This window comes from Colletotrichum lupini, chromosome 6, assembly GCF_023278565.1.
Source record: "Colletotrichum lupini chromosome 6, complete sequence".
Lineage (NCBI taxonomy): Eukaryota > Fungi > Ascomycota > Sordariomycetes > Glomerellales > Glomerellaceae > Colletotrichum > Colletotrichum lupini.
In genome coordinates, this window is record NC_064679.1 from 3,336,905 (window position 1) to 3,363,718 (window position 26,814).

Here is a 26,814-nt window from a genome sequence, read left to right on the forward strand (position 1 = left end):
ATCGGCCTGCACCGCCGTCAAGAAGAACCAGATGCATCGTCACTGGTTGAGCTGTTGTCTTCGGCCCCTGCGGATGACAGTAGTACCAAATGGAGGGCATCGCAGCCTGCAGCTCAGACAAAATGGGCAAACGATGGAGCCGAGATCGAGGCTGATCGGCAGGGTCTGATTGGAACCAAATGTTTTTGTTCGAGTTAAGCAATGAAGTGGGAGAGACAGAGAGAGGTCTGGCCACCACATGGCCCCGGGCTCGTAGTGGTTGAAGCAGCCAAGCGGAACCCGATGAGAAGGGACCCCTGTTCCTGAGACAGACCGGACATTTTTCGCCAGCGCGGGAACGGACAAGCGGCGGTGAGAGAAGGCGGCTACCAGTTGAAAAGATTGGGGAATAGACGGGAAGGGAGGGGTGGCATATGCGGGATGATGATATGCGACGGAAAAGACGGCTACGTGGGTTTTAGTACTCGGGCCAGAGCACAAGATCATCATCGTCGAGTTACCGCGATGCACTCGCTGCCCCTCCCTGTCCCCCAACAACCACTCATCACACGATATTTTCTGGTCTCTTGGCTTCACAGTTTCCTACTTAGATGGGAGGATGGGCATTTTGTTTTCATGATACTTGGCTGGATATGTAGTTCCCGATATTATGAGTATGAGATATGATAACCGTTGCGACCTGACCTCTTCTCCCGATTCCCTTCTCTTGACTATGGCTGGGTACCCTTTGGTGATTGAGAACTGACGCTTTGTGTGACTATGTGATACGCAACAGAAGAACCCCCGGCAAAAGCGGTCGGGTCCGAAACAGCCCATACCTCTCCCCTCCTTACCATGTCACCGGCAGTGCCCAGAGCCAAGAGCTGCAGCCACCCCGCGAGTAATCGACTCAGTGAGTACATATTTTGGGCTGCTTCCTCTTCGGTTTCCTCTACCATACCTCCATACCTACCTATCGGAATAGCGAGGCAGATGTGAATAAAGATGTTCTAGACTGTTCCTCCGACGCCCCCCACACTCTCTCAACCCATCATTATCAAGTCTGCTGATTTTCTGACAACAGCTCTGCCAACTTTTTTTTATTGCTCTATTGGGCTGTTCTGATCTGCCATTTCTGCCTCGGTCTCGGTCAAGTTGGCACGTTGGAAACAGTGCATCATGCGGACAAGAGATGGGGTGTGGGGGGGACACATGGGCAGACGTCGGCACCGTCCGTCGGCTGATGTCCTGGTTGTTCTGTCGTTCAGCCTGTTCTAACTTCTTGGAATGGGGGAGAAAGAAAGGCAATGGTGATGGGAAACTCGATCCGATCCAGTCAGTGTGCCATGGTTAGCTTTCCTGCCCCGTCAATCAATGTCAGACTGCCGTGGGCGATAAAAAGTGACTCGTGCTCTACGCTACCTTACCCTACACTCCCATTAGTACGGATAGCGTGCGTTGGTTGCTTGACGGCATCGAAAGATGTCGTGTGGTGTCGTGGGAAAGGATGGTGGCGGGGTGATAGGCGGCCGAGCAATCAATAGAAAAATGACATCATTGTACATCCGCCGCATTTTTTTTCTTGGATTCCCCTCCCCTCCCTCGCGCCTGCAGTCGCCATTGGTGAAGACATCGTCAGTCAGATGACTGGTCTGACATGTTCTATCCGCCCGCCATCCCGATGATGGGCAAGCCCCAAAGTCCAGTACCGTAGTCTGCTGAATTGCACCAACTGCTAGATCATCTGTGTTTATTGGTCAGGAGCTCGTTGGGTTGCGCGCGAAACTTGTAAGTTATGTGTCTGGGGCAAGGAGTAGACCTGAAGTCTGAAGAAGCAGAACAGAGAACGAAATTCTTGACTCTCGCATGGAATAAGGTTCGCCGGCTCACCCATCCGCCGGGAGCTTCAGATGACTGGTTACCGGGGTTGCCCATGGCGAGACAATAGTAATCTGGATAAGATGAGACACGGATGATTTGGTCCGAACTCTCTTTTTTGATGCTGGGTAGGGCATCTCAGAATTTGATGGAAGCTTTTGTTTTGGGGTACAATGGGCGTTGCTAAATAGCATAGAATTATAAAAATAACAAAACATCGTCTTCTCTTCCGACGGATGATTTTTATGCCGCAGCATCTCCTCCCTGCTGCTTCCAGGCCTGCGCCATGGCCAACAGATTCGACAGGTTCTGCGTCTGCTTGTCGTCGGCGGGGAAGACGTAGTCGATGTACTCCTCGAAGCTGTCGTCCTCCAAGCGCCTTCTGCGCTTCGTCTTGCGCGGCATCAGCTTCTGCACATTCTCAATCTCGTCGTCCCCGCCGTGTATCCTCTCAAACGACAGCCACGCGTTGAGCAGCGTGACCGCCTCCTCCTTGAGCTCCTTGTCGCGCATGCTCTTGTGCGCGCGCTCAAAGACCTTGCGTGCCCTCGTCTTGGCTTCCTTGCTGATCGGTGCCTCCTCTTCTGCCTCTTCCTCGTCCTCGGGTATGTTGAGCTCAAAGTGGGCGTAGCTGATCCATACCTTGACGTGATCCGTCTTCTCAAGGAGGCGCTCGTAAAGTTCTCTCGTGCGCTCGTACTCTTCCTCCTCTTCCTCGAAATCGATGTAGGCCTTCCATAGCAACTCGGGCATATCGAGAACCGGTTGGCTCACGGCCAGCTCGAAGATGGCCCGGGTCCGCTCCAAGTCGTCAAGGCCGCGCTCGAGCTCCGCGAACTTGATCCAAGTCTGGCAGTTGGAGGCGTTCCACTCAATGTGCTTCTCGTAGAGCGTCCGGCATCGCAAAAACTCAAAGAGCTTCAGTTCCAGCTCAATATAACCCCTGAACAGCTTGTCCTTCGGGCACATGCCAATAGCCTGGCCCAGGGTCTTGCGAGCCGCCGTCAGCTCACTCTGCCGAATCTCGAATTGTGCCTTTAGCAGCCAGACCTTGGCAAAGGTGAATTTCTTGTGGGGTATCAGTTCCAGGCAAACCTTGTAGATTTGCCTTGCACGCTCCATGTCTTTTGCCTGCAACTCCTCAAAGATGGCATAGTTGATCCAGAGGTAGATGTACCGTCTCCAGAATCTCTTCTCTTGCGCTGGTGGTACTTGTGATACTGCCCTCTCGTAGATGTCGCGGACTCTGTCGAGATCGCCAGCGGTTTCCTCCAGACGTGTGTAGTCGAACCATGTATCGTAGTTCTTCGGGTTCTCTTTGACTTGTGCTTCGTAGTAAACACGGCGTTTTGAAAGTACGACATCCTCGACGCCATCCTTGTCTCCGAACTGCTTCTCAAAGGTCGTATAAGCCTTGTGAAGTATCATTGATTTAGAGCGAGGAAGGCGATCCAGTGCGTACTTGAAGATCGCCCTGGCTCTTTCGTACTCCTTCAACTTCGCCTCGTATCGCGCATAGGCAATAAAGAGCTTCTCGTCCACAAATTCGTCGCCCAGCTCTTCGATCGCAGTACCAAATACGTCGCGTACCATGTCACTTGTGCCAAATTCCTCCTCGAATTTCGCCCACTTGATCCAGTTTCGAGGTTCCGGGTGGACGAGTGTGAATGCTCTGAAGATATCTCTGGCTCGGTCGAACTCATTGTATCTCTTTTCCAGCTTGATGTATGCGCTCCACGCAGCTTCATCGGGTTGCCATTGCATCCAACGATCAAAGACTTGGCGGGTTCCTGGAACGTTGCCCAGCATCTCCTCCATGTACACATATTTGTACCAAAGTTTATCGACACGAGGTAATCGTGTGACGGCCCTGTCGAGAAGATTACGCGCATGGTTGATGTTTCGGCATTTCACTGGGATAAAGTCAGCTGTTCGTCTTGTCACAGAGGGTTGGGGTTGGATTCCATACTTTCCGACTCGATGTACCTGATCCACAACTTGATCTCGTTGGGGTGCACATCGAGCGCGCGCTCGAAGATTGATCTTGCGCGCGCAAATTCCTTTTGCTCCAGCTCCCAGTCCGCATATCGCATCCAGTTATTGAGGTTGACTCTATTGCGTCGAACATAGTCTTCGAACTCTCGTCGTTTCCGGCCCTGGAATTCGTGAAGTTCCTCTAGATCGGCGAACCGCTGAGTAGGTGCCTGTAGAGCGACCTCTTGTCGGTCAACAGCCTCTCGTAGAAGTTGCTCTGCAGAGATCTGAACAGGTGCAGCGGCCTTGTTCTTGACCTTCGGGGGTCCTCGTGATGCCTCCATGGTGTCGAGCCAAGTCGAAATCGATTAAACTCGGGGAAACGCGTGAAGTCGCGTGTAGTTGGGGTCGCTAAATGTGACGGTACAAAACTTCGGCTTTGTATGGGTACCGGCAAGTTGAATCGCGTCACCTTATTGCCCAATTGATGATATTCTGCATCAGTCGCAAACACCAACGATGCTCAGGCGACAGGCCCAAGGCTGAAGCGTTGGAAAAACGCAGCTCTTATCGGCACCAGCCACTCCGATAACGAGCTTCTGTGGCTTAGACCCACCCGTCGCGCCAAAACTTCCGTAGCCTCGCGAGGCTTCCGTAACTTTATATCCTCCCAATCTCACAACTTCGCCACGCCGTACTTCCTTCCTAGGCGACTTTAACATCGAACAGCCACTTCGGTAGCTGCGACTGGCAACATGGCGACTCTAGCAGATGAGCTGCTGAACGATTTCGAGGACTCTGGCTCGGAAGCAGAGGAGACTCAGCAAGACAATGATCCCCTAGGACTTGATCATGCGCCCGAGGCGAGCGGTCGCAAAGCATCGGGCAGCATGGATCTGGACGATGACCAGAGCGAACCTGAGGATCAAGATGAAGAAATGGGTGGGACACCCAAGGGTGCTGTTGATCCTGTCGAAGATGCAGAGGATACAAAGGCAAAGGTCGAGAAGATGCAGCTGGGTGGCGTCAACGATGTTCGCAGTGTCGCCAGTCTCATGTCAAGTTTGGAGCCAGTACTAGAGGTAAGTGACGCACCCGAAAGCACCACTAGCTTGATGGAAGCCGTGTTTACATCGTCTCTTGGGAGAACTAGCCCTAACATCGTCACTCGAACGCTACAGAAAATCGCACACTACCAGTCGCAACCGACCCCCACAGAACTGCTAGGCAACATCGAAGACCATCCCGAATACCACCTCCTGACACAATCGAACAGTCTGTCGACTCTCATAGACAGCGAGATCGTCTTGGTACACAAGTATATCAGGGACCACTACTCAATACGATTCCCAGAACTGGAGACGCTCATCACCAACCCACTGGAGTATGCGAAGGTCGTCGCGATCTTGGGCAATGGACCGCTTGATTCGGAGAATATCAAGAAGCTTCAGCACTCAACGGAAAATGTCCTTCAAGCTTCCCTGAAGTCCGTTCTTGACGGCCCATCCCTCATGATCGTAACAGTGGAGGCTACGACAACGAAGGGCGGAGACATGTCGCAAGAAGAACTGGAACGCGTATACAGAGCCTGTGAAATGGTCATTTCCCTCGACAAGGCGAAGAAGACCCTAACGGGCTATGTCCAGTCGCGCATGAATCTGTTCGCGCCGAATTTGACTGCTATGATCGGTTCTCTGACGGCTGCTCAACTGTTGAACGCCGCTGGTGGACTTACTGGTCTGTCGAAGACGCCAGCGTGCAACATTGCAGCGTGGGGTTCAAAGAAAGGTGCTGGTGCCGCGGGCTTGGCTACGAATATTGGCGTCAGACAGCAGGGTTTCCTCTACCATTCACCCATCATTCAAGGCATTCCCAACGATCTCAAGAGACAGGCCATGCGCATCGTATCAGCGAAGCTGCTACTCGCTGCCCGCGTCGACAGAATTCACTCCAGCGCCGATGGCTCGACGGGCGAGGATCTGAAAGAGCAGTGCCTCACAAGACTCGAGAAGCTCACGGAACCGCCTCCAAACAAGGGCCCCAGAGCTTTGCCGGTACCAGATGACAAGCCTTCCCGCAAGCGTGGTGGTAGAAGGGCAAGGAAGGCTAAGGAGGCTACGGCCATGACGGAATTGCGCAAAGCCCAGAATAGAATGGCCTTTGGCAAGGAGGAGCGTGAGGTCGGCTACGGCACAGGGGAGACCACGGTCGGCATGGGTATGATCGGACAGGGTAACGACGGCAGAATTCGCAACCTCCAAGTCGATCAACGCACGAGGGCCAAGCTCGGCCAGAAGAACAAGGGCTGGGGCGGCGCAACGCCCATGGGAGGAGCGGCATCCTCGCTCAGGGGTTTTGGACAATCAGCAAACTCCAACATTGACCTACGCGGCAAGGGCCTGAGGACGTCAGGTGTTGGCACATCGCTGGGCGCGGGAGCGGGCACGGCATCCTCGCTGGCCTTCACGCCTGTACAGGGTCTGGAGCTCGTCGACCCCAAGGTCCAGGCTGAACTCAGTCGCAAGCGAAAGGCGGAGGAGGACCGGTGGTTCAAGGGTGGCACTTTCACCCAGGTTGCGGGCTCGTCCAATGATGGCTTCAAAAAGCCAGACTTGCCTCCCAGTAAGAGGGTTGATACCGGCGCCGGCAAGATGGGACCTCCACCTCCGAGGAGCGGCTGAGTGAGCCCGCCTAATCTAGCCGATATGATTGTGGCAAGAGAGGAGGATGTTAATGGACTAAGCAAGGATTCAAGAGTTTGGGAGAAGAAAGTCTACAAAGCATATCTCTTACCCGAAAAGCTAGCCCCGGCAGACGAAAGGGAAAATGAGGGGGGAGGGTTGGTTGTTTCCAGATTGTCAAACGGGTTCCGCGGCTGAGCAAAGACGAAGCGAGTGATCACTCGGCCGGCGGGAAACGGCGTGCGGCGTTTTGGGGATGGTTTTTCCATCATTCGAGTCATCGAATCAGTATCAGTATCAGTAGCAGCATACCATTTAGGCATTCTAGGGCGGGAAATGGAAATCAGACGAATTCTTTTTTTTCCCATTGCTCAACTCTGGGATCCCGTTCTTCTGTCCATGTCCGAGGGGGGAAGGAGGGGCCAAAGACGTACCAGGTGTATGTTTGTCCGTTTCCTCACTACAAAGCAAAGCCCACGATTGCCGGCGCATTGCCGTTTCTACGTCTTGTCGGCAGTTCTTCATCTCGGCTCCTCCATGTGTGCTTGTGCGCTCGCGTGTGTTGTGTGAAGAAGAAAACTTTGAGACGATTGGAACAAGATGTAGATTGGAAATCGCATGTCATGTGTGTAATAGCCCAACGGCCATGTCGATCAAACGTCTGTTTTTGGTCCCAATTCTTCTCTCTCTCTCCAGGTGTTCGTAAACTTCCCGTCGTCTCCCCGTGTGCTATATCCCCTTTACCAAAACGCCAACGTTTTGTTCCTTTTTTCGTGGTAGTAGCTCTTCTCCATCTTTACCTTCCCGTCGCAAAAAAAAGCATGGTTTCGTAGAAACGTCTTTGCGGTTCATGCCAAAAGAAATCTGAAAAATTCTGTTTCTTGGCTCCTTTGAAACAACGTTTACTTTGGGGGCCTCACCATCCGCCCAATCTTCACGACCCTTTGGTTCGAGGGTGAACGAACGGTCGATCGTCATCCGTGCCTTGAAAAGTTGAAAGGTAACAAGCGTGCTTGGGCAGCGTGGAGGCGTGGCAGCGTTTGTTGGGCGAGCAACGCATCGCAACGCATCGCAACGCAAAGACTTTGGGTACTTAAAAAAAAAAAAACGCTCGTCCCTTTCTTCGAGAACCACGCAGAAGTACAGATATTGGAGCGGATGGAAACAGTTAGGTACGAAAAATGGAGAAATAATGAGAAAAAGAACACGAGGGGGAAAACCGTCGGCAGGTCGAGAGTCTAATTAGACAAGAGGAGGGCCGTGATGGCCTTCTTTTGCCCTTTTGGCCATGCCTGATGGGGTCTGGGCTCACCCAAGGGAAGAACGTTTCCTCTGTGCACACACACATTGTCGTCTTTCCACACGTCTTGATGTTGGGCTCATCCTCGTCACCCACCTATCAAGAACACGCCGCCTTCCGCCGCGCGAGATCTCTGAGAAACTAGACTTTTCTCCCAAGGTTCAGCCATTGTTCGGTAGGTTCTGCATTGAAGAGCTCGCTTACCCTCTTTCTTTATCTCGAAGCTCCCCGACTGTACCCCCCCACCGTTTGCGCGAAAGCTCTAATTTGGAGTAGGGCCGCGACAGGCTCGAACGGGGCCACGAGGCGACGATGCCCATAAGATTGAGAACAGACGGGATGCATCCTTAAGGGAACAAGGAAAGTTCTTTAGGGACTATCATACACAGGATGAAGCCCGCCCAGCATCTGTGCCCATACCTACCTACACTGTCGAGAGGTAGGGCCACCAGCTCACGCGACCACGCCGCGCAAATATTGAACGCCCGAACCTGTCGCCGTTGCGAGGCTTTCCAGACTTCGACTGGACCAGGATTTTCCGGGGTATCCCGCTATGAAACGCTGGGGATGGAACCTCGAGCCTATGCTTTTCTCTGCCCTCACGTCCCCCAACTATGGCGTGAGTTTGTTGTATGTGTATAGTTTTTTCTGTGTCTCTTTGGCTTTCTCTTGTTCAAGGTTCTATACTGGACCCCGAGGATCTCGGAGTCGATTCCGACGGGCGAACAGTGATCACGCCAGGCACAGATCGACAGTTGACGATAGAGTTCGAAGCAACGTTGACACGAGCATTGCTTGACAAAAGCTCTGTGGGTTTGTACTCGTACGTTCCCGAAAATTACGCATTCTTTCGGCATGCCAATTATTGTCCTCTTCTCGGGAAGTCGACCATATTCTTCTACCAAGCCCGTAGGTAGTTGTCATTGTTCTGAGCTCATTGGCGCAATGGGTGCAGATCTCAATTGGGGGGGGGGGGTTGCAAACTTGCGCTGGGCTTACCTAGCAATGCGCCATTCGTGCCTGGAATAATGGGCACATGTTTCGGTCTGCAGTGGCCCCCGTTGGCCCAGCAAAAGTAACAAAAGTACGGAAAGCACCTTACTGTATCCGTACGGAGTACACCATAGGGCCCGTCGGGAATATCGTCCGCGGCCGAAAGACAAGCGGGGCCGGTAACGCATGCCCTCGGCCACAATGACGTACCGCTTACCATGACACGAGGGTTGCCAAAGCCGGAGTTAGGTCCCTTGAAAATCTATAGGTTATTACCCTTAGTATGAGTGGGGAGTCAGAATGCAAGCTGCAGCCTGCACTCCGTAGTCCGCACCGTAAACCATGATCGATAGAGGTCCAGAGGGAGGGGGCGCTGCCTCACATGGACAGAGTCCCCGCCCCGGTGAGCTTTGCGAGGTCCCTGGAGTTTTTCTGTATCTGTCTCCGTACCCGCATCGTTCGCAAGGGTCTGAGGGAAGGGGAGGGGTTAGAGCGGACAAGAGAGCAGAAGAGGGGGAAAAGGGACCAAAGCCCTTCACCCTCGTATGTTTGGAAGCACCCATCAGAAAAAAAGTAGACAGGCATCCTGTTGGTAATCTCTTGCCGACTGTGGCTTGTCTCATCACCTTCTCTGGCAACATGGACGTCTTCTCTTGCATCAACACATCAGCATGGACCCGAAATCCCATGGTCTGGCAGTTCGCTTTGATGGCACCTCCGAAATTTGACTTTGTGGCTGCAGCTGGACCCCATGTTAAGAGGACGGTCCAGAACTTCAGGGACCAGAGGATCGTCTTGATAAACGCAGGGAAACCCCCAGTAGCAGACGACTTGTTCCCCAGAAGACCTCAGGCAACAAGGGACTAAGTGCACGAAGAAACAGGCCTGGCAGTACGTACCGAAGATACATAACCTTACGCGGTGCGGATAAGTACCTACCTTAGGTCGTGACCTATCAGGGTTAGCAATTTCATTCCCCCGATAAAAGAAAGGAAAAATTGCCAGACAGCATTCCGTTGGTTGACAGTCCGAGGGTCCGTGATCGTTGATCTCGTGTCTTTCCAACCGCTCGGAGGCTTCTCTGTGTGAAACCAGGACCCAGGAGCACTCCGTCTTTGCTTGACAGCTTGGCGGGCCAATATTCCGAGTTCAGAAAATTTGTCGTTCAAGCTGACGCCAGTTGAATTTGAATTGAGCCTCGAGGGGAAAAGGACGATTAAAGAAAGAAACCGAAAGACAGGCCACTCGCAAGTGCCCACCTGCCAATGCCCCGTCTTCGGGGAAGACGTAGGGATGAAAACCCAATGACGTGAGGGTGATGTTGGATTATATTGGTCCCCAGCCGGACTGCGGGGAGGCACCCTTCTTCCCCGACCAACTGGACCCGGCTGCAGCTTTCAAGGACGGCGCTACAACGCCAGCTGGTTGGATGGGTGCAAGACAAGGTGGAGAAACAAGTACACTCGAAACGCAGGCAGAAAACGGAGAGATACGTGCATTTACTGAATTGAAGCCGGCCCGGAGACTGAGAGCACGCTTTGTTGGAGGTCCCTAAAAAGAACAGCGTTTTCAGGATAAGTCGAAACAGGACGCTGAATCGTGGACCGCGATCTTGTTGGAGGAAGAGAAGGATGAGGCATACTCGACCACTGAAGCGGCAACGAAGGCGAAGAGACGAGCAGACAATCATTGTGTACAACGTGTCAGCCAGCACCTGCATTCAGTCAATACTCAATGCGAGTTACACCGGGACACCGCGCACCCGTGATCGTAGGGGTTGCGCGTAAGGAGGCAAAGAACCTGTTTCTTTCTGCGCCCATGCTATGAGTTGGAATTCGGACATCTGTCTGTATATGCTTAACCCAAATGAAAGTTAACTGTCAGGGTGCAGGCATAAGCGCGCAGGGCAAGCCTGATACGGTTCTTCTGTCACTCTCTGTCAGTCTGCTTGGTCTGTCAGCAAGGCACACAGCAAGGTCCGGATAGCTGTCTAGATGCATAAAATACATGGAGCTACCTTACCTTAGGTAATGAAGCTCCATCCCGCGGTGGGGAGAGGTGTCTCTTTCACAGTTTGCCGGTGGAGTGGAATAGGATTGTGGACTCGTCTAGGCCTTGCCAAGGGGCACCCGATGTATCCGCCCGGCACCACGGCGTGGTTGAAACCAGGATAGGGTAGCTGCGCCAGGTGCGTTGGAAGGCTACAATCTGCCATGTCCCTGTGGTATTTCTGGCACGAGTGGAGCTGTCGCGACTGCGCGAAAGAGAGATGGCGAGGGGCGGCAAGAGAGTTTTCGTCTTCGGGGATCAGATGTCTTGCGAGAGACCTGTGTATCCGTACCTACGTCACTCTGGCGGTTGAAGGACGACAAAACACCCGCCGAGAGTGATGGGTATGGAGTAGGTATGGAGCACGGAGTCGTGGGAGTATGGACCTGAGAGCTGCTCAGTAACCATATTTTGATCTTCAGCAATGGGCGTTGATGTCGGCGACCGTGCTGGGTCGAGAAATGAATGAACCAATACAGCGAGGTAAAACATATCAGCCGTCATTTCTTCGCGCCTCATATTCAATTGGTGCCGAAGGAAGCGTTGCCCTGTGTACGCCTCAATACTCCAGCTCTCGAGATGATTGTCTGCAGCAAATATGCGCATATTCATGTCTTGTCGTCGCAGAGTGACCGGCCTGAGAGTGCGTGCTGTGTATTGTATTCGCATGCATTAAATGGTGCAAAAGCAGAGGCACACCGTACCGGAGCAGGCACTCCGGAACGTGTGTGCCTGTCCATCGGGATCGGTGATCGGTGATCAGTTGTGATCAGGCGGAATATTCTGCGGCTGGTGCGACGTTATCTTCAGGGTCTGAATGGTGCATTAGTTGGGTTGGGCTCCGTCAAGAGTAAGACTACTCGGTAACAGCGAGGGACCTTGGTTCGGTACCCTAGGGGTCGTGATCGTCGATCTAGTGTGTATACATAGAGCTGAGGATGGAGGTGGGGATAAGAGGGGAGACTCGAGAGTCAAGAGTGCGCGCGCGCGCACACCGCACACCGCACGTCGCACGCCTAGCGTCCACAGACGTTCTCCAAGGAATTGGACGGGAAAGTAAAACGGGGCGCAGGTTTGCGGGGCTGTCGGGCTGGACTTGCACCCTTAAAAATGCAATGTGCGAACTGCGCGAAGTAACCGTTCACGTAGAAATAGTAACCGTTCACGTAGAAATAGTCGCAGTCTCCGTATCCGTACTGGCCAAGGAGGTACCTCATGATTTTACTTACATGACATACCAAAGGTACCTGATGGGCTTATCTGGGTGCGCAGTACCTTAGGAACGACCTCGAAGGACGCGACGGAATCCAGTCCGAACGGTACCTTGTTTGGATCACCGTCGGATTTCATCCGTACCTGGTCCAATTGCAAGACAGAGCAATGATTCCCGACGGGGTAAGAGACTTGGAATAAAGACTGGAATTGTAATAGACTGGCAGAAGCGCACAAAGGAACGGGAACGAAACCTTCTTCAACTCCAACAAGACCAGTCATAGCATTCGCAAGAGACTGAGGCAATAGAGGTGAGGAATAGAGGGGATGTCCACGCCAGTGGGTAAATAAGCAGGGCGGCGGCGGCGCATCGCATGATTGACGGCAAACGGACTGGTGTGGGTTCCGTGTCTGGACTGGTTGAACGGCGCTGTCCGACGGAGCAGCTAAGACCCTGGAGATCGGAAAATACATACCAAATGATGCACCATGCCTACCTCAGCCATCGTCGATGAGGGACAAGTCACCACCACATGGGATTGTACGTACATGTGTGGCACCCTTGTTCGCTCTCCGGTGATTGCGCCACAGGGACGTGGAGCGTTGGAGAAGTGACGGGACGGGGGAAGTGAGGCAGACGAAGAAGGATGTGAGGAGAAGAGGAGCAGAATTGACTGGATAGTTGCATGTCCGGACTTACAAGAGGCTACCGTAGATAATTTAAAGGGGCACTTGACGAGGAGGACGGATACATGATAAGGTACGGAGCACCTCGCAAGCGGATATTAGGATCAGAGCCAAAATGGGGTAAGGAACCTCAAGGGCAGGAACTCTGGGGCACCATTCCGGATGTCGCAAAGCAGGGAAGAGGGGGACGCAGGACTATGTCTACAGCCACCCCCTTCTCACCCCAGCTGGGTACTTCCTGATCAACCTATCTTACTACGATCCTCAAGTATCTACTCAAAGGGCCCGAAGACGGGCGGTTGGGAGCAGGGGTTATCTAACAATGGCAGTTCGTCGAGGGGTCCAGCAAGCAACACAAGTTACAACATACCAACATCAATCAGGTGCAAGGAACCTTGGTGGGGCCGCACCTGCCCGCCAGCCCGCCCAGCCCGTTTTGAGCACAATGGGGCCCATACGCTTTTTTAAACCCCGATTCACTGCTATTCTCGAGATCTCGAGGTTCACTGGTGAGAGCAGTCAGCCGTAGGACCCTTCAAACTCTGTGACGCCGCAAAGGAGAGGGATGAAAAAAAAACTTGCTTTGCCCAACCCGCCGACTCGTTCTTTGGAATGGCGAAGCATTAGCGCCGCTGCCTTTTGGAGCCACACGTCCCCGAAACCCCATCTCCTCCCATGGCAATCGCGATCTGTTTGTTATATGGCGATTGCTATGGCATTATACTTGCAGTTGTAGACTTTGCTGGATCACTGAGACTGGCCAGTTCATCACCCCAACACCAGAATGCCCCTAGGGTCCTCCTCGTCCCTGATTTCTCGCCCTGCGTCGTGTGCCCTCGCCTCGCGTAGCCCCGATGCTCTGGAGCTTCCCCTCCGCGACTCCCAAACTTGTCACGTCGATTCCGTAGATGTCGTGTCTCGTTGTTGAAGCATGCACACACCATGTAAGTCGGACTAGGAGTACCTATGTAGCCGCGGCTCCAAGCTGCCTCACCGGTCGAGAGCTAGAAGCAACTCTGTGCGGTACGTATCTGATAGCCGTGCATCCGTCCCCCCTCGTCTTAAGTAAGCAGTCTTGTCTTCTTTAGTGCTAGTGCCCAGGTTGCCCAACCTTACGGATACCTTAGTTCTAAACGGCAGGTGTGTATGGTCCACGTTCCATGAGTTCGTCAACCGGTGGTGCCATTCAGGGCATTACATAGTACTCCTCTGCCCACAGCACGGTACCTGGCTGTAACTACTTCCCTACCTACCTGGGCCTACCTATGTATCCGTATGGGAAGCCACCGTTCCCGTTCTCTGGAACGTGCACCATACCGCTTGCGAGGGTTTCGCCTGCCGATTGTCCAGCCATACAGATGTCGACCGGAGAAAACTCCGCTACTATGCTAACCCGCCAAAAACAGGACAGCTAAAGGCCGACGGTGCTTTTTGACATTGCGCACCATGTTTCTGACAAACGGCCAAATATCAACCATCACTCAAAGGTTGGCCGGTGTATCAGCATACCTCGCTCAATTTGATTGATGGTGATTATCTCAGCGATCGTTCCACCTCTCATCTGTTACATTGCGGCAGGGTCACTTACTCGTGAACTCACAGATAAACATGGGCACCGTCTGCAGCGAGCCACTATCACACAGTCGCGAAAACGACCAGACCACCAGCCCTGGGTCTGGGCCCACGGGGACAGTGCTGTCACGTCACAGCAAAGAGGAGAAGGACTCAGGAAGCAGTGCCGGACTTTATTGAAGCAAAGATTGCCGTCTTTTCGCGTCTTCTGACATCACGGACAATGATCAACGAACACCTCTAAGCGAGTAGATGGTAGCGATGGAAACATTGGAGACTCGAGAAGATTTCGCAAACAATTCTCGAACATCGACGATTGCGAAAGCATGCATTTGTGAAAGAATGCCATACTATTGGCCTCGGATTCAAGTTTTCAGCAAGTCAAAATAGAAGATCGGCCCCCCTGCCATGCGGAGATAAACCTAGGCATTCGAGTAGCTTTGCAAGGTTGAAAAGTCTCTGGCTTGAGATCTTGACAGATTACCTATCTGGTGAGTGATGTGTCTTTCCGCCACTCGGGTGATCACGAAGACCGTCATCTATCCATCCCTCGTGTACTTGGCTTTTGAAGTTTCTTCCCAGACGGCGTAACGATGCGTGACAGGCGACGGGAGAACCTCAAGGGGGTGCCTCGACGGCATTAAGACGGTGCTGCCAGAAACAACCAGGTGGACGGGAATCATTTACTACCAAAGCAGTAAGGCGCTTCAGGTCACCCTGGTCTAGCACTTAGTGATCCTCACCCGTCTGCCTAAACCTTGCTAGGCAGGCTGGCACAGCTGGGAAAGCAATTGCAAGTAAATGCGCTCGCCGCTGCTAACCCATAAGTATAGAGCTGTTCGCTACAATCGGAGCTGCGCGCCAATCATTGCCGATAGACGGGGATGCTTCGAGTTCCGCTTACCTCCCAAAATCGCATAGCTTGATTCCCCATCAGAGCCCAACCCCAACACTCCAGAACGTTTCCTAACTGACTTCAGTCTTTCGGTACTTCTCAAGTTGTCACGAGCCACAGAGAGAGATCTCGATCGTGGACGATTATTTCCCTTCTCAGCTTGGCAAGTGGACAAGCATAAGCAAGCTAGAAGACCCTTCGACGCCACATCACAACCCGTTTCCCACTTGATCGGGAGGCTCATCCGTTCCATTAGCCCTTGCTGATAGGCTGCCTTTGACCCTTACGCCCTTTCTTACTTTTCTTTTCCGGCTTCCTTTCCCCATAGCCTGTACCGTTTCTGGCACAACTCTCTTCCCCTCCCAAACCCGAGGTCATTCCCTGACTTACCAGAGCCCTCGAACCACTTTTGTCGACTCCTCTTGAGTCTTGTCGTCTCTCTGCACATTGGAATCCACGAGGGCTTGCTTCGTGCTGTACATGGTGCTAACATTCAAGGATATCGCTGCTACTAAACCTGCTTGTCTTTCGGAAATACGCTCCCGGAACTCAGTTGAGCTCTTGCCGGCATCGTTAGTTGAGCCACACATCCGGGAGGGTTGGATTAGGACTTATGGCTCACAGCACGAGGCCAGGCCGCTGAGCGAAACCCCCAGCTCTACGTACATAGTTGGCAACTAGCCTATGACCCGGGCTCGTATGTAAACTGGAGATTGTAAAGGGACTTCTGGAAGGGCTCTCCGGCCGATTTGATGACGGTTCAATTATCCAAAGATGCGGCAGCCGTTACAGCATCCTTGCCCATAGCCCCAGCGCAACAACTCGCCCAGTTTCCCTTTCGAGCACGCGAACCTTGACATTTGGATTGGGTTCAGATTCAGTGATTCGTCCGGAAGCCTAGTACCTACTTTGCGCTACGTGCCTCTCTCAGATGACCGCCGTTGCTATGCACAATAGTGCCCATGGTAGGTGTTCCTCTCTCTCTCTCTCTCGCGCGCGCTGAATCAATCGCATAGACGATGGTTGTCAAAGCATGGATAAAACGGCTTTAGACTTCTCTTCACCGTCAAAAAAAAAGTCGGGTTGCGGAAGGCTCGGGAAGCAACTGAGCTGACTTTTGGGCACTTCAAAGCGCTTCATCTTTCTGTCGGCAGCAGTAGGTACCACGGTCAATCTCTGTTCTCTGTTGAAACGAGACTTAACTTTTCACTCGCAACCTCAGGACGAACGTTGCGAAACAAAAAAGAATTCGCGTGTCGCGTGGAGTTGGCTTGACGCCCGGTCGAGGGGGTTCAGCCTACATAGAGCTGGAAGTACATTGTTTCCCTGTCGTTCTGTGTCGGTACCTTTGGGCGGAATGCACACCTACAAGTACCGCAATGAGCTTGACATAGATATGACGACATTGGAAGGAGGAAATTTTTCCTCCCCAAAGGACGTACCGAGGGGGCCCTGCAGAGCTTAAGGTACATGGGGACTGCGTCGGACGAGGGGGGGGAGGGGCGTGTGTGTCAACCGCCCCTTCTTTTCTGCCCTTGCTCGTACCTCACGCCAGCCAAGTTAGGGAAGCATCTTACTGCTGAAGCCGCGCGAAGTCAGGTACCCTCTCACCCCCAGGTAGGTTTTGGAGCATTGCCGTCCTAAGCTGTTGCTCTTCATTTACAAAGGCATGTTGTTAAACCACCATAGCTGGATATTCGACGATAACGAGGGCCCGCTTGACCGGCCATACGCGCAAGGTCCCAACTGACACCTCACAAGAGCAACGCCGGCCGACGACCCTTTCTCTTCTGAATCCTTGAGCAGGCCTTCGCTGTCTCCAACAGGCTAACCGCCTTGTTGGGTCGGAGCAGGAGTCTCTTCATAATACGGATCCGCAGCGAGTGGGCAGTCTACTGTTTGTGGACAACCTCGACCATCGAGAGCCTTGCTTCGACGCCGCCCCGGGCCTAAGCCTTGGGTAGTCAGGGTACGGAGTACGGTTAGTTAAGCCATAGTCGGGGCTTGAAAAGAGGAGGCATCGTCTAGTAGCCTCAACGGACCACTGACGTCACCCTCGCGGGCCCTCGGTTCGCGCAGGGTCTCAAATTCCTCTTTCTTTCTTACTCTCCTCCTGGTCCGAGAAATACGGCCGAGTCAGGTGCGTCCACTTTTTCTTCGAGATCGCGATCTTCCTCAAGATTCCTGTGCGGCAAGGCCCATTTAGCTATGAGGAATCGTGTGCTGGACGGATTTGGGAGCACACAACGACTCATGCTCACCCAGTGGTCAGCTGGGTTGACAGACATGTTATCGCCAAAAGAGCAAACATTGGAAAGGACCCTGAAAATAGTGCTGATTTCAGGAGAGCCTATCTGAAGTGCGCCGGAAAAGGATACGTCGTCTACACAATGTGAGAAGCTCCACCAGAGGGCAGTCATCTTGACCACCTGGACATTTTACGCTGGTTCCATGGCCATGTGAACAGTAGCGATGTCCAGACGGCTCAGTCTGTAAAGTTGCGTGCAGTCTCAAACGAAGAGCATTGGCGGAAAGAGAAGCACACGAGACCTCCCGATGGTGGTTTGACGCGCCGGAACTTCATCTCCTCAGACTACAGTCAACTCAGCTCGCAAGTTGATCGATCGTTGTTTAAAAGACGATATAGGGTTTCTTGCCGGCTCAGACAGGTGGAGATGTTGCCCAAAGGAGGAAATGACTGAATGCAAGTCCTGGTCCCTTGTCACCAAGCGAGGCCCGAAAGCAAGGAAGTTGGCACCGTAGGGCAAATGGCATGCGCAATCCCGATCGAAATCGACAGCACAACGGGCCCAGAACAGGATGGAACGACCAGGGAAAAGCCAGCAAGCCAGGCACACACGGTCACCAGCAGGCATATGGCCGGCCCAGGAACCGTCTTCTGTTGTCGGTCTGCGTCGCATGTGCGGCTAGAGCCTAGAGGTACGGAGTAGGAGAGGGGACAGACTGATCGATTGGGATCGGGGCTGGTTGGAAAAAATATAAAAATAAAAATAAAAATACAAGACTGCTTCAGGTCATTAAATGGATATAAGAATGGGGATAAGCGACCAGGGGTGTACGATACACAGCAAATGAGAGGAGGGGCCTTGGAGTGCAAGAGAGAGAAAAAATTATGTGTAAGAGGCGGAAAACTTGGCTGCGCATCACCCACTCAGACCATGTCACTCGTTCGTAAACTGTCGGTCTCGGAAGCAGAAAACTCTGGGTCAATTTTGTCAGGAAGCCGAGAAATGCAAGGTAGTTCGGCTCGAATGTCTATGAAGGCAAAATGACATGGACATCCAATAATGCTGTTATCACGACAGCCCCTACCAATACAGAAAGGTACGGGAAGTTGAGAGTTTAGAGATTACCATCGTGCGTCGAGTCCCCTCTCCCTCTCCCTCTTCCGCGGGAGCTTTTTTTTGAGAAGTACCTAGACAATAAGCCCCGGAAGAGGCCCCAGAGTGTGAGAGCGAAAACAGAGAAGGAGAGGGGAAAGGAGGAGAGTCCACACATACCCCACCCCGGGGTGCGTAGCCGCCCGCCGCGAAGACTCGGGGAGCTACCCTGCAGAGAGAATTGGAGCTGGAACCGCTGAGCAAGGGGTGCTCGTAATAACGAAGAGAGAGAGGTACCTCTCCTGGAGTGAATGAGAGTGAGAGAGAGAGGGATGTGGCCCTGATGAGGGGACTTGGGGGTCGCCAAGGGGGGGGGGGGGTGATCTGAAGGGGGTGTCGTACACGGTGGCTACCTCACGACCGGACCTTCCACGCTGTGGCTCCGGCCTTTCCTTGTCAGGGTACGTACTTTCTCTTCGCACTCATTCTCGACCCCTGCCCGAATCAAGTAGGCTGTCAGGTACGTACAGGTGCGCCACTGCCTGCTGTCGTTGTCGCCGCTGGGGGGGAAGACACACACTGACACCCTGACTTCAGTCTCCAGGCACATTGAGGTAAACCCAGGACCTACCTGCGTGAAGGTACCTCATCTCACTACAGAGAGGTCCGGTACCTCAACCCACGTACCTTTTGTGGCATCCCAGACAGCGACCACAAGGTGCCAAAGGTGCGCAATTCTCTTTCCCATGCCCCATGCTCATCTCTGGTCTACCCTATACCCAATTCTTTTCCCCCTCTCCAAACACTCCCATACACTCCTCCACCCCATTCAGCTTTCTGCACACTCCTTCCCTTTCCCTCCATCCATGCCGACCGGCCCAGGTCCCCTCGTTGAGATACTTTGCTTCGGCCCACCCCCCTCTGCCCGCTGACCTCCCGAGCTTTCTACCTCCTCTCTGCCTCGATCCGCATCTCTCTCCTGGCTGGTATAATACTTCACTTGCGCCTCACCCTCCTGCGGCTTGATTAGCTGCACCACTACCTTTTACTCTCTCTTCACCAATTGTCCAGCCTCACCTCACATCAACTTTCCGGATCCTCTCCAAATACTACTTTATACAGGCCGACCATCCCAGGCACGACCACATCGTCAACAACCTCTCTACATTAATCACTAGTGGGACATAGTAGGGCCTCGTCGCCAAAAACAACACAGACTTGATACCTCTTTTATTCGATCAAAGAATACACAAAGGAACAAAATTCCACCTCGACTCAACCACAGCTCTTCAACCCGGATATATGTCCAATCTCTCCAAAATGCATGCCCGAGATGCTACCGGCCGCCAGGTCTCTCTCCTGAACGACGAGCCTATCGCCCAACCCGCCCACCAAAGAATGGACTTCCGCACAGTCAACCAGGTCATCTCACAACCCTTCCACCCGGCACCACGAAGCAACTCTTCCTCACCTCACACTCCCGAGCTCCTCCGCTCCGACTCTTACGACTCCAACGCGAGCAACGATCCTCTTTCGCCCATGACTCCTACCTCGTATGACCCTTCTAGAGTAGGCGCATTCCCTGGCCAACCCATGTACGACGACTACGACATGCCCGCAAAGCGCCCTGCGTACGCGAACAATAGCCGTGCAGCTTCGTATGAGGAGGACAGCTCAGCAACATCACCCTTGCCGGAACGCCCGGGCAAGAGATACCCTTGCCGCTACCGCGACAGCCACGGATGCGAGAAGACCTTCACCACTTCAGGTCATGCCTCTCGTCACTCCAAGATCCACACTGCCGAGAAGGCTGTTCAATGCACTTTCCACGGCTGCCAAAAGAAGTTCACCAGAGCGGACAACATGAAGCAGCATCTCGAGACTCACTACAAGGACAAGTCTCGCTCCTCCACCTCCGCGAAGGCTTCACGTCCCTCAATGGGCGGTCTATCAGCATCCGGACGCAGGTCCTCTTCATCATCCGTTAGGGCCGCTGCCGCCAGCAACCGTGCTTCCCGCGACCAGCCCATGTGGGAGGGCGAGTCTCCTTACGGATATCCTCCCGGCCAAGCTCCTCTCCCATCCCCCGCTGCTAGCGGCGCATGGGATCTTCGCGGCCTGCACATGCCGCTTGTAAGCCGCCCCAGCGCTGCAAGAACACCCAGCAGCGGCCTGGACGCGCTGGCTATGGCTGTCGCTTGCCAAGAAGGTGCATAGAGTTTTGTTGGGATCAGAACGATTGCATGTCTCTTCTATCTCTCCCTCTTGGGCAGTTTCAACACTTATACCCGGTGGACTCTTGCAGCGTGTCCTATATAATACCCCATCATTCTCTATTTCTTTCGGCCGCTCCTATGGCCAACGGTGTGGAGAACTTCGCACGGTGGCTCTCGATTGTGACGGGTGATTAACCCTTCGCATTGAGGAGTCTTTCCTCTCCCATGTTTCCTTCTTTTCTAGTTTTTAGTTGATTTTATGTTGTCATTCGGAGTGATAGAGGGTCGCAAAGCATACGAATGGCGTACCTGCACATACACGGAAGGGAAACAAGGCAACAAAAATGGCGCGGCGTTATATATCACGTTTTGTTTTTGAACCGCGGAGGTTTTCAACCCGGGGAGCGGATTTCTTCTCTACACGGCGTTGGTTTCTTCACGGTTTCGTACACATACCCGAATCCTCGATTCAATCAGTACCGAGGGGCAGACGCATCACTGCGATTGTTTGTTTTAAGATGAGGAAAAAGGCTATTCCTGGTTAGGAATGGGATACATATACACGAGGTTTCCCAGACAGGCTCTCTTTTTGGAAGAAAACTGGGATGATGAGGGTGCTGGAAAGTTGGAGAGTGAGTTTTCATGGATGGGCGCGCGGATTCTAGATACCAGCTGCGCCCAAGACCGGGGGTGGACGATCTTTCTCAAAGACCACTTACACACATGAGTGGATGGGAAGTTGGGAGTCTGTCCCAATGTCGATATCACTCCCACTGCCTGTCGTCTTGGTTTATAGCCGGCGGCGAGGTCAAGAAAAAAAAAGAAGAAATACAAACACACGTTGAACAAGCATGCTCACTTCTGCCCTCTTCATTCGCTGTCTTTACGTGAGTAGAGTCACCAAAGTGGCTGGCTAACCCAACCATCACGATGTTCTTCGAAACATCACGAGAGAAGTTCCCAGGAGGGCATTCTTGTCTCACCATCGTGTCTCTGTGCCACGCAGCTGGTAAACGAGAAGGCGAAGAAAGACAGAAAAAAACAAAACACATCCAAATTCCCACGATGCATTCCAACCCACCGCCTAGCTGTTTGAGCCCACACGGCATGGGCAAGACATACCAGAATCCGCGCGGCCCCCAAGCAGAATTCCCCCATTTTCCCACGCTGATGAGCCTTTGTGATCCCGATCAGACGGTTAAAGACAAATTCCAGAGGTTTGTTCAGTCCTGTCTTCCCGTGCGTGTCTCTCGTTCTCCATCCCAAGTCCGACATAGGAGAGATGCCTATCTCAACGGAGTACAGGGATGCTTGTCTGGGAAGATGGGGGAGGGGGGTGGCGGTTGGGGAGAAATTCTCCAGCATTGCATGTATGTGTTTTGAACTTCGACGTTCCTAGGTGTTCGGGGGCTGTCATGCCACGCCGCATTGCCCATCCCGTCGGATCCCAAGCAAGCAGCAGCAGCAGCAGCAACGATTTGAAGATCTCGATCTACTGTCTTTCTTTTCTTTCTTACCTTTCTGTCCTTGCTTCTCCTCGCGATTTTGTTTGGTCCTTTGAAACATGGACAAGAACCACCACAGCAACTAACTCTACTTGACCTCCTCGGCCCGAACATGGCATCCAATGCGTACGGATATGTCTCTATTTTCTGCCTCCTCTACCACCTCTTTACTTTTCCCCCTTCCGCTTTCTGTCTTCTACACACCCCGGAGACAAGGCCCCGTCTACCTCAAGCCTGCCTCTCCCGTTGGAATGGAACGAGGCGTAAATGGTAACCCGGATCGGTCCACCTGTTGTTGCCTGGGATATTGTGGACGCTGTCAAATAAAACGACGCAGGCCACTTACCCGCTCGCCGCTGGAATGTAAGTTGGAACATCCCACGCTCGTTGGTCGGTATACGCTAGATCGCTGCGCAAACGGTTTCCTTCCCACGAGGTCTGCGGGGGTGTGCGGTGTGGCTAGGGCGTATGAGCACATGGGCGTCTTTTGCTCTGGCTGATGGACTGTTTAAGTGGTCTTGAGGGCGGCTCAATTCGGTGGATGGTTTCGTCTTTCCATTAAGTCTATCTTGTAGCCCTTTGAGCCCCGCCTCCGGTGTTGGTACCTCTAATTATCCGTCTGTCCCAACCCAGAACTGTTGCGCCAGCCCCATACGCCAGTGGCTTTCATCATCGTAGCAAACCTGTGCAACATCAACAGCTCATCGCGATCGTTGAGAAACCGACGGCTGCCCCTTGACACGAGCTGAAGACTACTGCTGTTTCCAGAGTTCCTCCTTCTCTGTGCAGAGTCTTGCCATCTCATACTGCTCGTCCGTTTGACAGACCAGTGTACGGCACTTGGCTCTGTTCTTACCGACTTCCTGCACCGTATCGACAATCTTCCTGCTGTTGAGCTCGTCGTCGATGGTGAAGCCAAGGCAGATACACTGTTCTACGACGCGTTTCCGTAGCTTATCGCTCTTCTCGCCGATGCCACCGGCAAAGACCAATGCATCCACATCGCCATGAAGGGCGACAAAGTAGGAGCCGATGAAGGCGCATATCCTGTCAACAAAAATTTCGAACGCGAGTCTGTGCGTAGGCTCGTCCGAAGAAGCAATGACACCGAAGTTGGTCGTTCCTGTCAGGGCCTTCCATCCGCTTTGTTTGTTGAGAATTTCTTCAGCCTCGGTAAGATGCAACTTTGACGTTGAATTAGGGGAGAGCTTTCCGACGTCACTCGCGTAGTGAAAGACGAGACTGTGCGCGCACACAAGTTAGCTAGCTGCTAAACACGCGCAACGAACGTTGGCTACGATTTACCTCGGATCTACATTCCCGCTTCTCGTAGCCCCGGGCAAGCCGGCAACGGGCGTCAATCCCATGCTTGTATCCCAACTCTGGCCGTTTCGGATGGCGCAAGCGCTTGCACCACTCCCCAGATGAAGAGCGATGATGTTCAAGTCTTTGGTCTCCTTACCGAGGAACTCGGCGACGGACCGAGTGATAAAGGAGTAGCTGACGCCATGAAATCCGAACTTTCTGAGGTGGTTCTTTTTAGCTATTTCTTGGTTGATGGGGTACGTGCGGACGTGATCGGGGATGGTGGAGTGGAACTGTGTGTCAAAGCATGCAACGTTGACAGCGTCGGGCAGCTGCTCCACGCAAGAGTTTACGATATCAAGGGCCGGGCCGTTGTGCAGCGGGGCAAGGTCGCTGAGCTCCTCTAGGTGATGATATGTATCCTGGGTGATAACTTGGGAGCACGGATAGTCGCCTCCATGCACGATGCGGTGACATGTCAAGGCAATATCGGCCTTTTGCTTGATCTCGGGCAATTCTGCGTCATCAATCAGGGTCTTTAGAAGCACCCTGAAAGCATCATCTTGTGTAGACACCTTATCCTCCAGATCCTCGTTCTTCTTGACTTCAACGCCGCCGCGGGTGTACGATACCTGAGCCGGTGGAGCCGTCAGACCACTGATAGATGTCTCTGCAATCTGGCGGGGTGACTGCTTTGGCTCGGCTGAGTACACCGAGATTTTGACAGAGCTTGAACCCGCGTTAATGGCAAGGATAACCTTCATCGTGGATAGGATCTGGATGTGCAGTGGTGGTCTGCAGTAAGAACGGAGAGTTCGTCTCGAATGCCTTTTAAAACCGAGAATCGGCAGCAGGATGTGGTCGATCGGCGTGTTATGCAACCCACAGTTGGGTCCGTTGGCTCGGTCGATGAAAAATGAATCGACCACCTGATGGTGGTGTCTCGTATTAGACAATTGAGAATCAATGTGTTGAATTTAGGACGCAGTTGGACGAGACAGGTCAAGATACGACGAGCTGAATTGGGCGAGATCGTAAGCTTTTAAGAAGGGCATCATCAGTAGACGTCGGCGGTGGAATGGTCAAGAGCCGAAGTGGGCGGTGTTGCCCTGGGCACCATGATCTGAGGTTCTTCTCGCTGCAAACGCCCGCCTTGGCCGGGTGTGGTGACGTTCCATGGTGCTATTGGACTTCTGGGGGCGGGGGTCTGCTGGGAGCTGGCAGCTACGGAACCCCGCGCTGTGCCTTGTCACCCCACCAGATAGCGCAGAAGTGGAGGCTCTGTGGGGCCTGTCAAACCTGTCAACGCCCGGACCCAGGAACCCAAAGCGGCGCCTTCTCGCCATGCAAATAACACACCACTTTTTGGAGTTGCCTGATGCAATACACCAAGCCCAGTTGCGAGCTCTTGCGTGGAACCATAGCCCACCATCGCGCACTCCGTTGTGATGTCGATATTCCGCGAGCTGGGTGTCGATCAGGGTTCGTTCCATCAGAATCCTGTGCAGCGTTACACCTCATAGGTATCTTCCCTTCTTGTGGATGACGGAAGTTGCAGAATAAGCCAGGTCAAACCCGAAGAGACGAGTCAGTCAATGGCAGCCCGACTCCTCTTATCCACTCGTTGTTCTGTGGCCTGAAACGGCTGCAGTTGAAGCTTGTCGTCGATCGAGGAGCCGTTCAAGCAGCCGAGTCAGACTCATAAGGATCTGGGGGCTCCACCACTGGCTCCAAGCCTCGAGAGATATCAGGGGACGGCAGTTCAGACATTTCTCCAGGAAGCATTTCCGGCGATGGCAGCTCAACATGGTGGGCAGGAAAAGGTATGCCGTGAAACTCGCTGTCGGAGCTGTGCGCTACGACCCAACTCTCCAAAAACCGAAGGTAATCTATTCCGTGTAAGTCAAATGTCCATATCCCTTTTCAAGGTGGGGTAGCAAGGGTGTGATAATTTCGCAACGAGGCGCTCAATGCCTGCTAAGAAGTGGTTCGCCATACCTTCACGTTTACTGAACTGTACGCCTATATAGCGAATATTCAGTGTGCCCGGCGGTGCTCCGTCAGAAGTCGATGGGCCCCCTTGAGAACCGGAACGCACGCGGGGACGCATTCGTTGTGCCAGGTTGAAGCGTGAGCGGGAACTGCTGTTATCGGGAGCGCTGCTGCGTCGACTTCCGCGAACTGTCAAGCGGACCTGGCGGTGTCGATCGTCGCGGTTACGCAGTTCGCCCTCAAAATTGTGGATTTCGTATTCTCGATATTGCCGGCCACTCGCACGATTTGCAAGAACGGTCAGCGAGTGGTAAGTCGAGTATCGGTCCCTCCAGAGTTTGAGCCTCTGTACCAATCCCATGCCCCTAATATTACCAAAGCCGTCCGTTCTTCCGTGCTGATCGGACCAGACGACGTCAACATCGTAGTAATCAACCAAGTCTTTCCGACGAATATCTCCCTGGAAGCGTATAGAGCTCTCCACGGTGGTGAACTCGTACTTGACCTCGGTGAGGTGGTCATGAACCACCACACCTTCGCCGGTAGTGTATCTGACTCTATGTGGCTCGCGAAAGCTGACAAAAAGCTCGAGTTCGCAAGAATCTGTGTATGGACGATGACGGGCGTGCAAGGTATGAGGAAAGATGTCGGCGGGCACGTCGGACGGAACTAAACTATGGTCAGAATGATGGCCCCTGGCTCGGATGATTGATGCGGGGGATGAGGTACGGAAGTGTTCAAGAAGCTCGCTCTGGTAGCTGCACTGCCATAGTACGCGACGCTGCTCGGAGCCGACAACCTCCCAAGGGCCAAGATAAACCGTGCGCTCGTTGGGGGTATTCTCAAAGAGGGTTCTGAAGATCAACAAGAGTCAGAAAGGGGCAAAGACTACTTTCGAGATGTATGGTTACGGAGATTTGGAAAGAGGGGCTTCGAATCGAGTAGTAGAAAAATGGTACATAGTTGCTTGATAGCCTGGAGGTCCAAGATCTAGAGGATGAAGAGAGGCGTGCGGTGCTGAGGCCTCGGAGGTGAGAGCCGATATCGTCGAGGCGCCTGACGTTGGTGTCCAGGTCGAGTCAATGGGGCTTGCGTATGGCTGGCCGTAGGAAGGGGGCCGGCCAAGGGAGGAGGAGGTAAAAGACGAGCCGGAGGAAGACGAGGCGGCCATGCTTGAAAGGCCTTGGCCTAGTTCTTGTCTCGGAGCCTTGTCAACAAATCAATAAAAGGCTGCG

At 53.2% G+C, this 26,814-nt stretch overlaps 10 protein-coding genes across 10 annotated transcripts; 4 read left to right on the forward strand and 6 right to left on the reverse strand.

The window, feature by feature from the left end:
• Positions 1-39: 39 nt before the first annotated feature.
• Positions 40-938, reverse strand: CLUP02_12514 (uncharacterized protein; the record flags this gene model as incomplete). The annotated part of the gene is made up of 3 exons (XM_049291478.1): positions 40-523; positions 587-741; positions 834-938. The coding sequence occupies 3 exons, from the start codon at positions 936-938 to the stop codon at positions 40-42; spliced, it is 744 nt and encodes a 247-aa protein (XP_049148623.1).
• A 480-nt stretch (positions 939-1,418) lies between these two features.
• On the reverse strand, positions 1,419-1,914 carry CLUP02_12515 (uncharacterized protein; the record flags this gene model as incomplete). The annotated part of the gene is made up of 4 exons (XM_049291479.1): positions 1,419-1,626; positions 1,689-1,711; positions 1,766-1,798; positions 1,870-1,914. The coding sequence occupies 4 exons, from the start codon at positions 1,912-1,914 to the stop codon at positions 1,419-1,421; spliced, it is 309 nt and encodes a 102-aa protein (XP_049148624.1).
• Positions 1,915-2,100: 186 nt separating this feature from the next.
• On the reverse strand, positions 2,101-4,175 carry CLUP02_12516 (pre-mRNA-splicing factor CLF1; the record flags this gene model as incomplete). Its single annotated transcript, XM_049291480.1, has 2 exons — positions 2,101-3,770; positions 3,827-4,175. 2 exons carry the CDS (start codon positions 4,173-4,175, stop codon positions 2,101-2,103), a joined length of 2,019 nt encoding a protein of 672 aa, XP_049148625.1.
• A 411-nt stretch (positions 4,176-4,586) lies between these two features.
• Positions 4,587-6,512, forward strand: CLUP02_12517 (Prp31 C terminal domain-containing protein; the record flags this gene model as incomplete). The annotated part of the gene is made up of 2 exons (XM_049291481.1): positions 4,587-4,913; positions 5,013-6,512. 2 exons carry the CDS (start codon positions 4,587-4,589, stop codon positions 6,510-6,512), a joined length of 1,827 nt encoding a protein of 608 aa, XP_049148626.1.
• A 1,973-nt stretch (positions 6,513-8,485) lies between these two features.
• CLUP02_12518 (uncharacterized protein) lies at positions 8,486-9,494 on the reverse strand (the record flags this gene model as incomplete). Its single annotated transcript, XM_049291482.1, has 3 exons — positions 8,486-8,632; positions 9,023-9,067; positions 9,432-9,494. The coding sequence occupies 3 exons, from the start codon at positions 9,492-9,494 to the stop codon at positions 8,486-8,488; spliced, it is 255 nt and encodes an 84-aa protein (XP_049148627.1).
• A 4,785-nt stretch (positions 9,495-14,279) lies between these two features.
• On the forward strand, positions 14,280-14,537 carry CLUP02_12519 (uncharacterized protein; the record flags this gene model as incomplete). Its single annotated transcript, XM_049291483.1, has 1 exon — positions 14,280-14,537. The coding sequence occupies one exon, from the start codon at positions 14,280-14,282 to the stop codon at positions 14,535-14,537; it is 258 nt and encodes an 85-aa protein (XP_049148628.1).
• A 5,344-nt stretch (positions 14,538-19,881) lies between these two features.
• Positions 19,882-20,778, forward strand: CLUP02_12520 (uncharacterized protein; the record flags this gene model as incomplete). Its single annotated transcript, XM_049291484.1, has 1 exon — positions 19,882-20,778. One exon carries the CDS (start codon positions 19,882-19,884, stop codon positions 20,776-20,778), a length of 897 nt encoding a protein of 298 aa, XP_049148629.1.
• Positions 20,779-21,077: 299 nt separating this feature from the next.
• CLUP02_12521 (uncharacterized protein) lies at positions 21,078-21,299 on the forward strand (the record flags this gene model as incomplete). Its single annotated transcript, XM_049291485.1, has 1 exon — positions 21,078-21,299. One exon carries the CDS (start codon positions 21,078-21,080, stop codon positions 21,297-21,299), a length of 222 nt encoding a protein of 73 aa, XP_049148630.1.
• A 1,735-nt stretch (positions 21,300-23,034) lies between these two features.
• On the reverse strand, positions 23,035-24,351 carry CLUP02_12522 (acetate kinase; the record flags this gene model as incomplete). The annotated part of the gene is made up of 2 exons (XM_049291486.1): positions 23,035-23,524; positions 23,588-24,351. The coding sequence occupies 2 exons, from the start codon at positions 24,349-24,351 to the stop codon at positions 23,035-23,037; spliced, it is 1,254 nt and encodes a 417-aa protein (XP_049148631.1).
• A 916-nt stretch (positions 24,352-25,267) lies between these two features.
• Positions 25,268-26,750, reverse strand: CLUP02_12523 (uncharacterized protein; the record flags this gene model as incomplete). The annotated part of the gene is made up of 3 exons (XM_049291487.1): positions 25,268-25,476; positions 25,586-26,433; positions 26,641-26,750. The coding sequence occupies 3 exons, from the start codon at positions 26,748-26,750 to the stop codon at positions 25,268-25,270; spliced, it is 1,167 nt and encodes a 388-aa protein (XP_049148632.1).
• Positions 26,751-26,814: the final 64 nt, after the last annotated feature.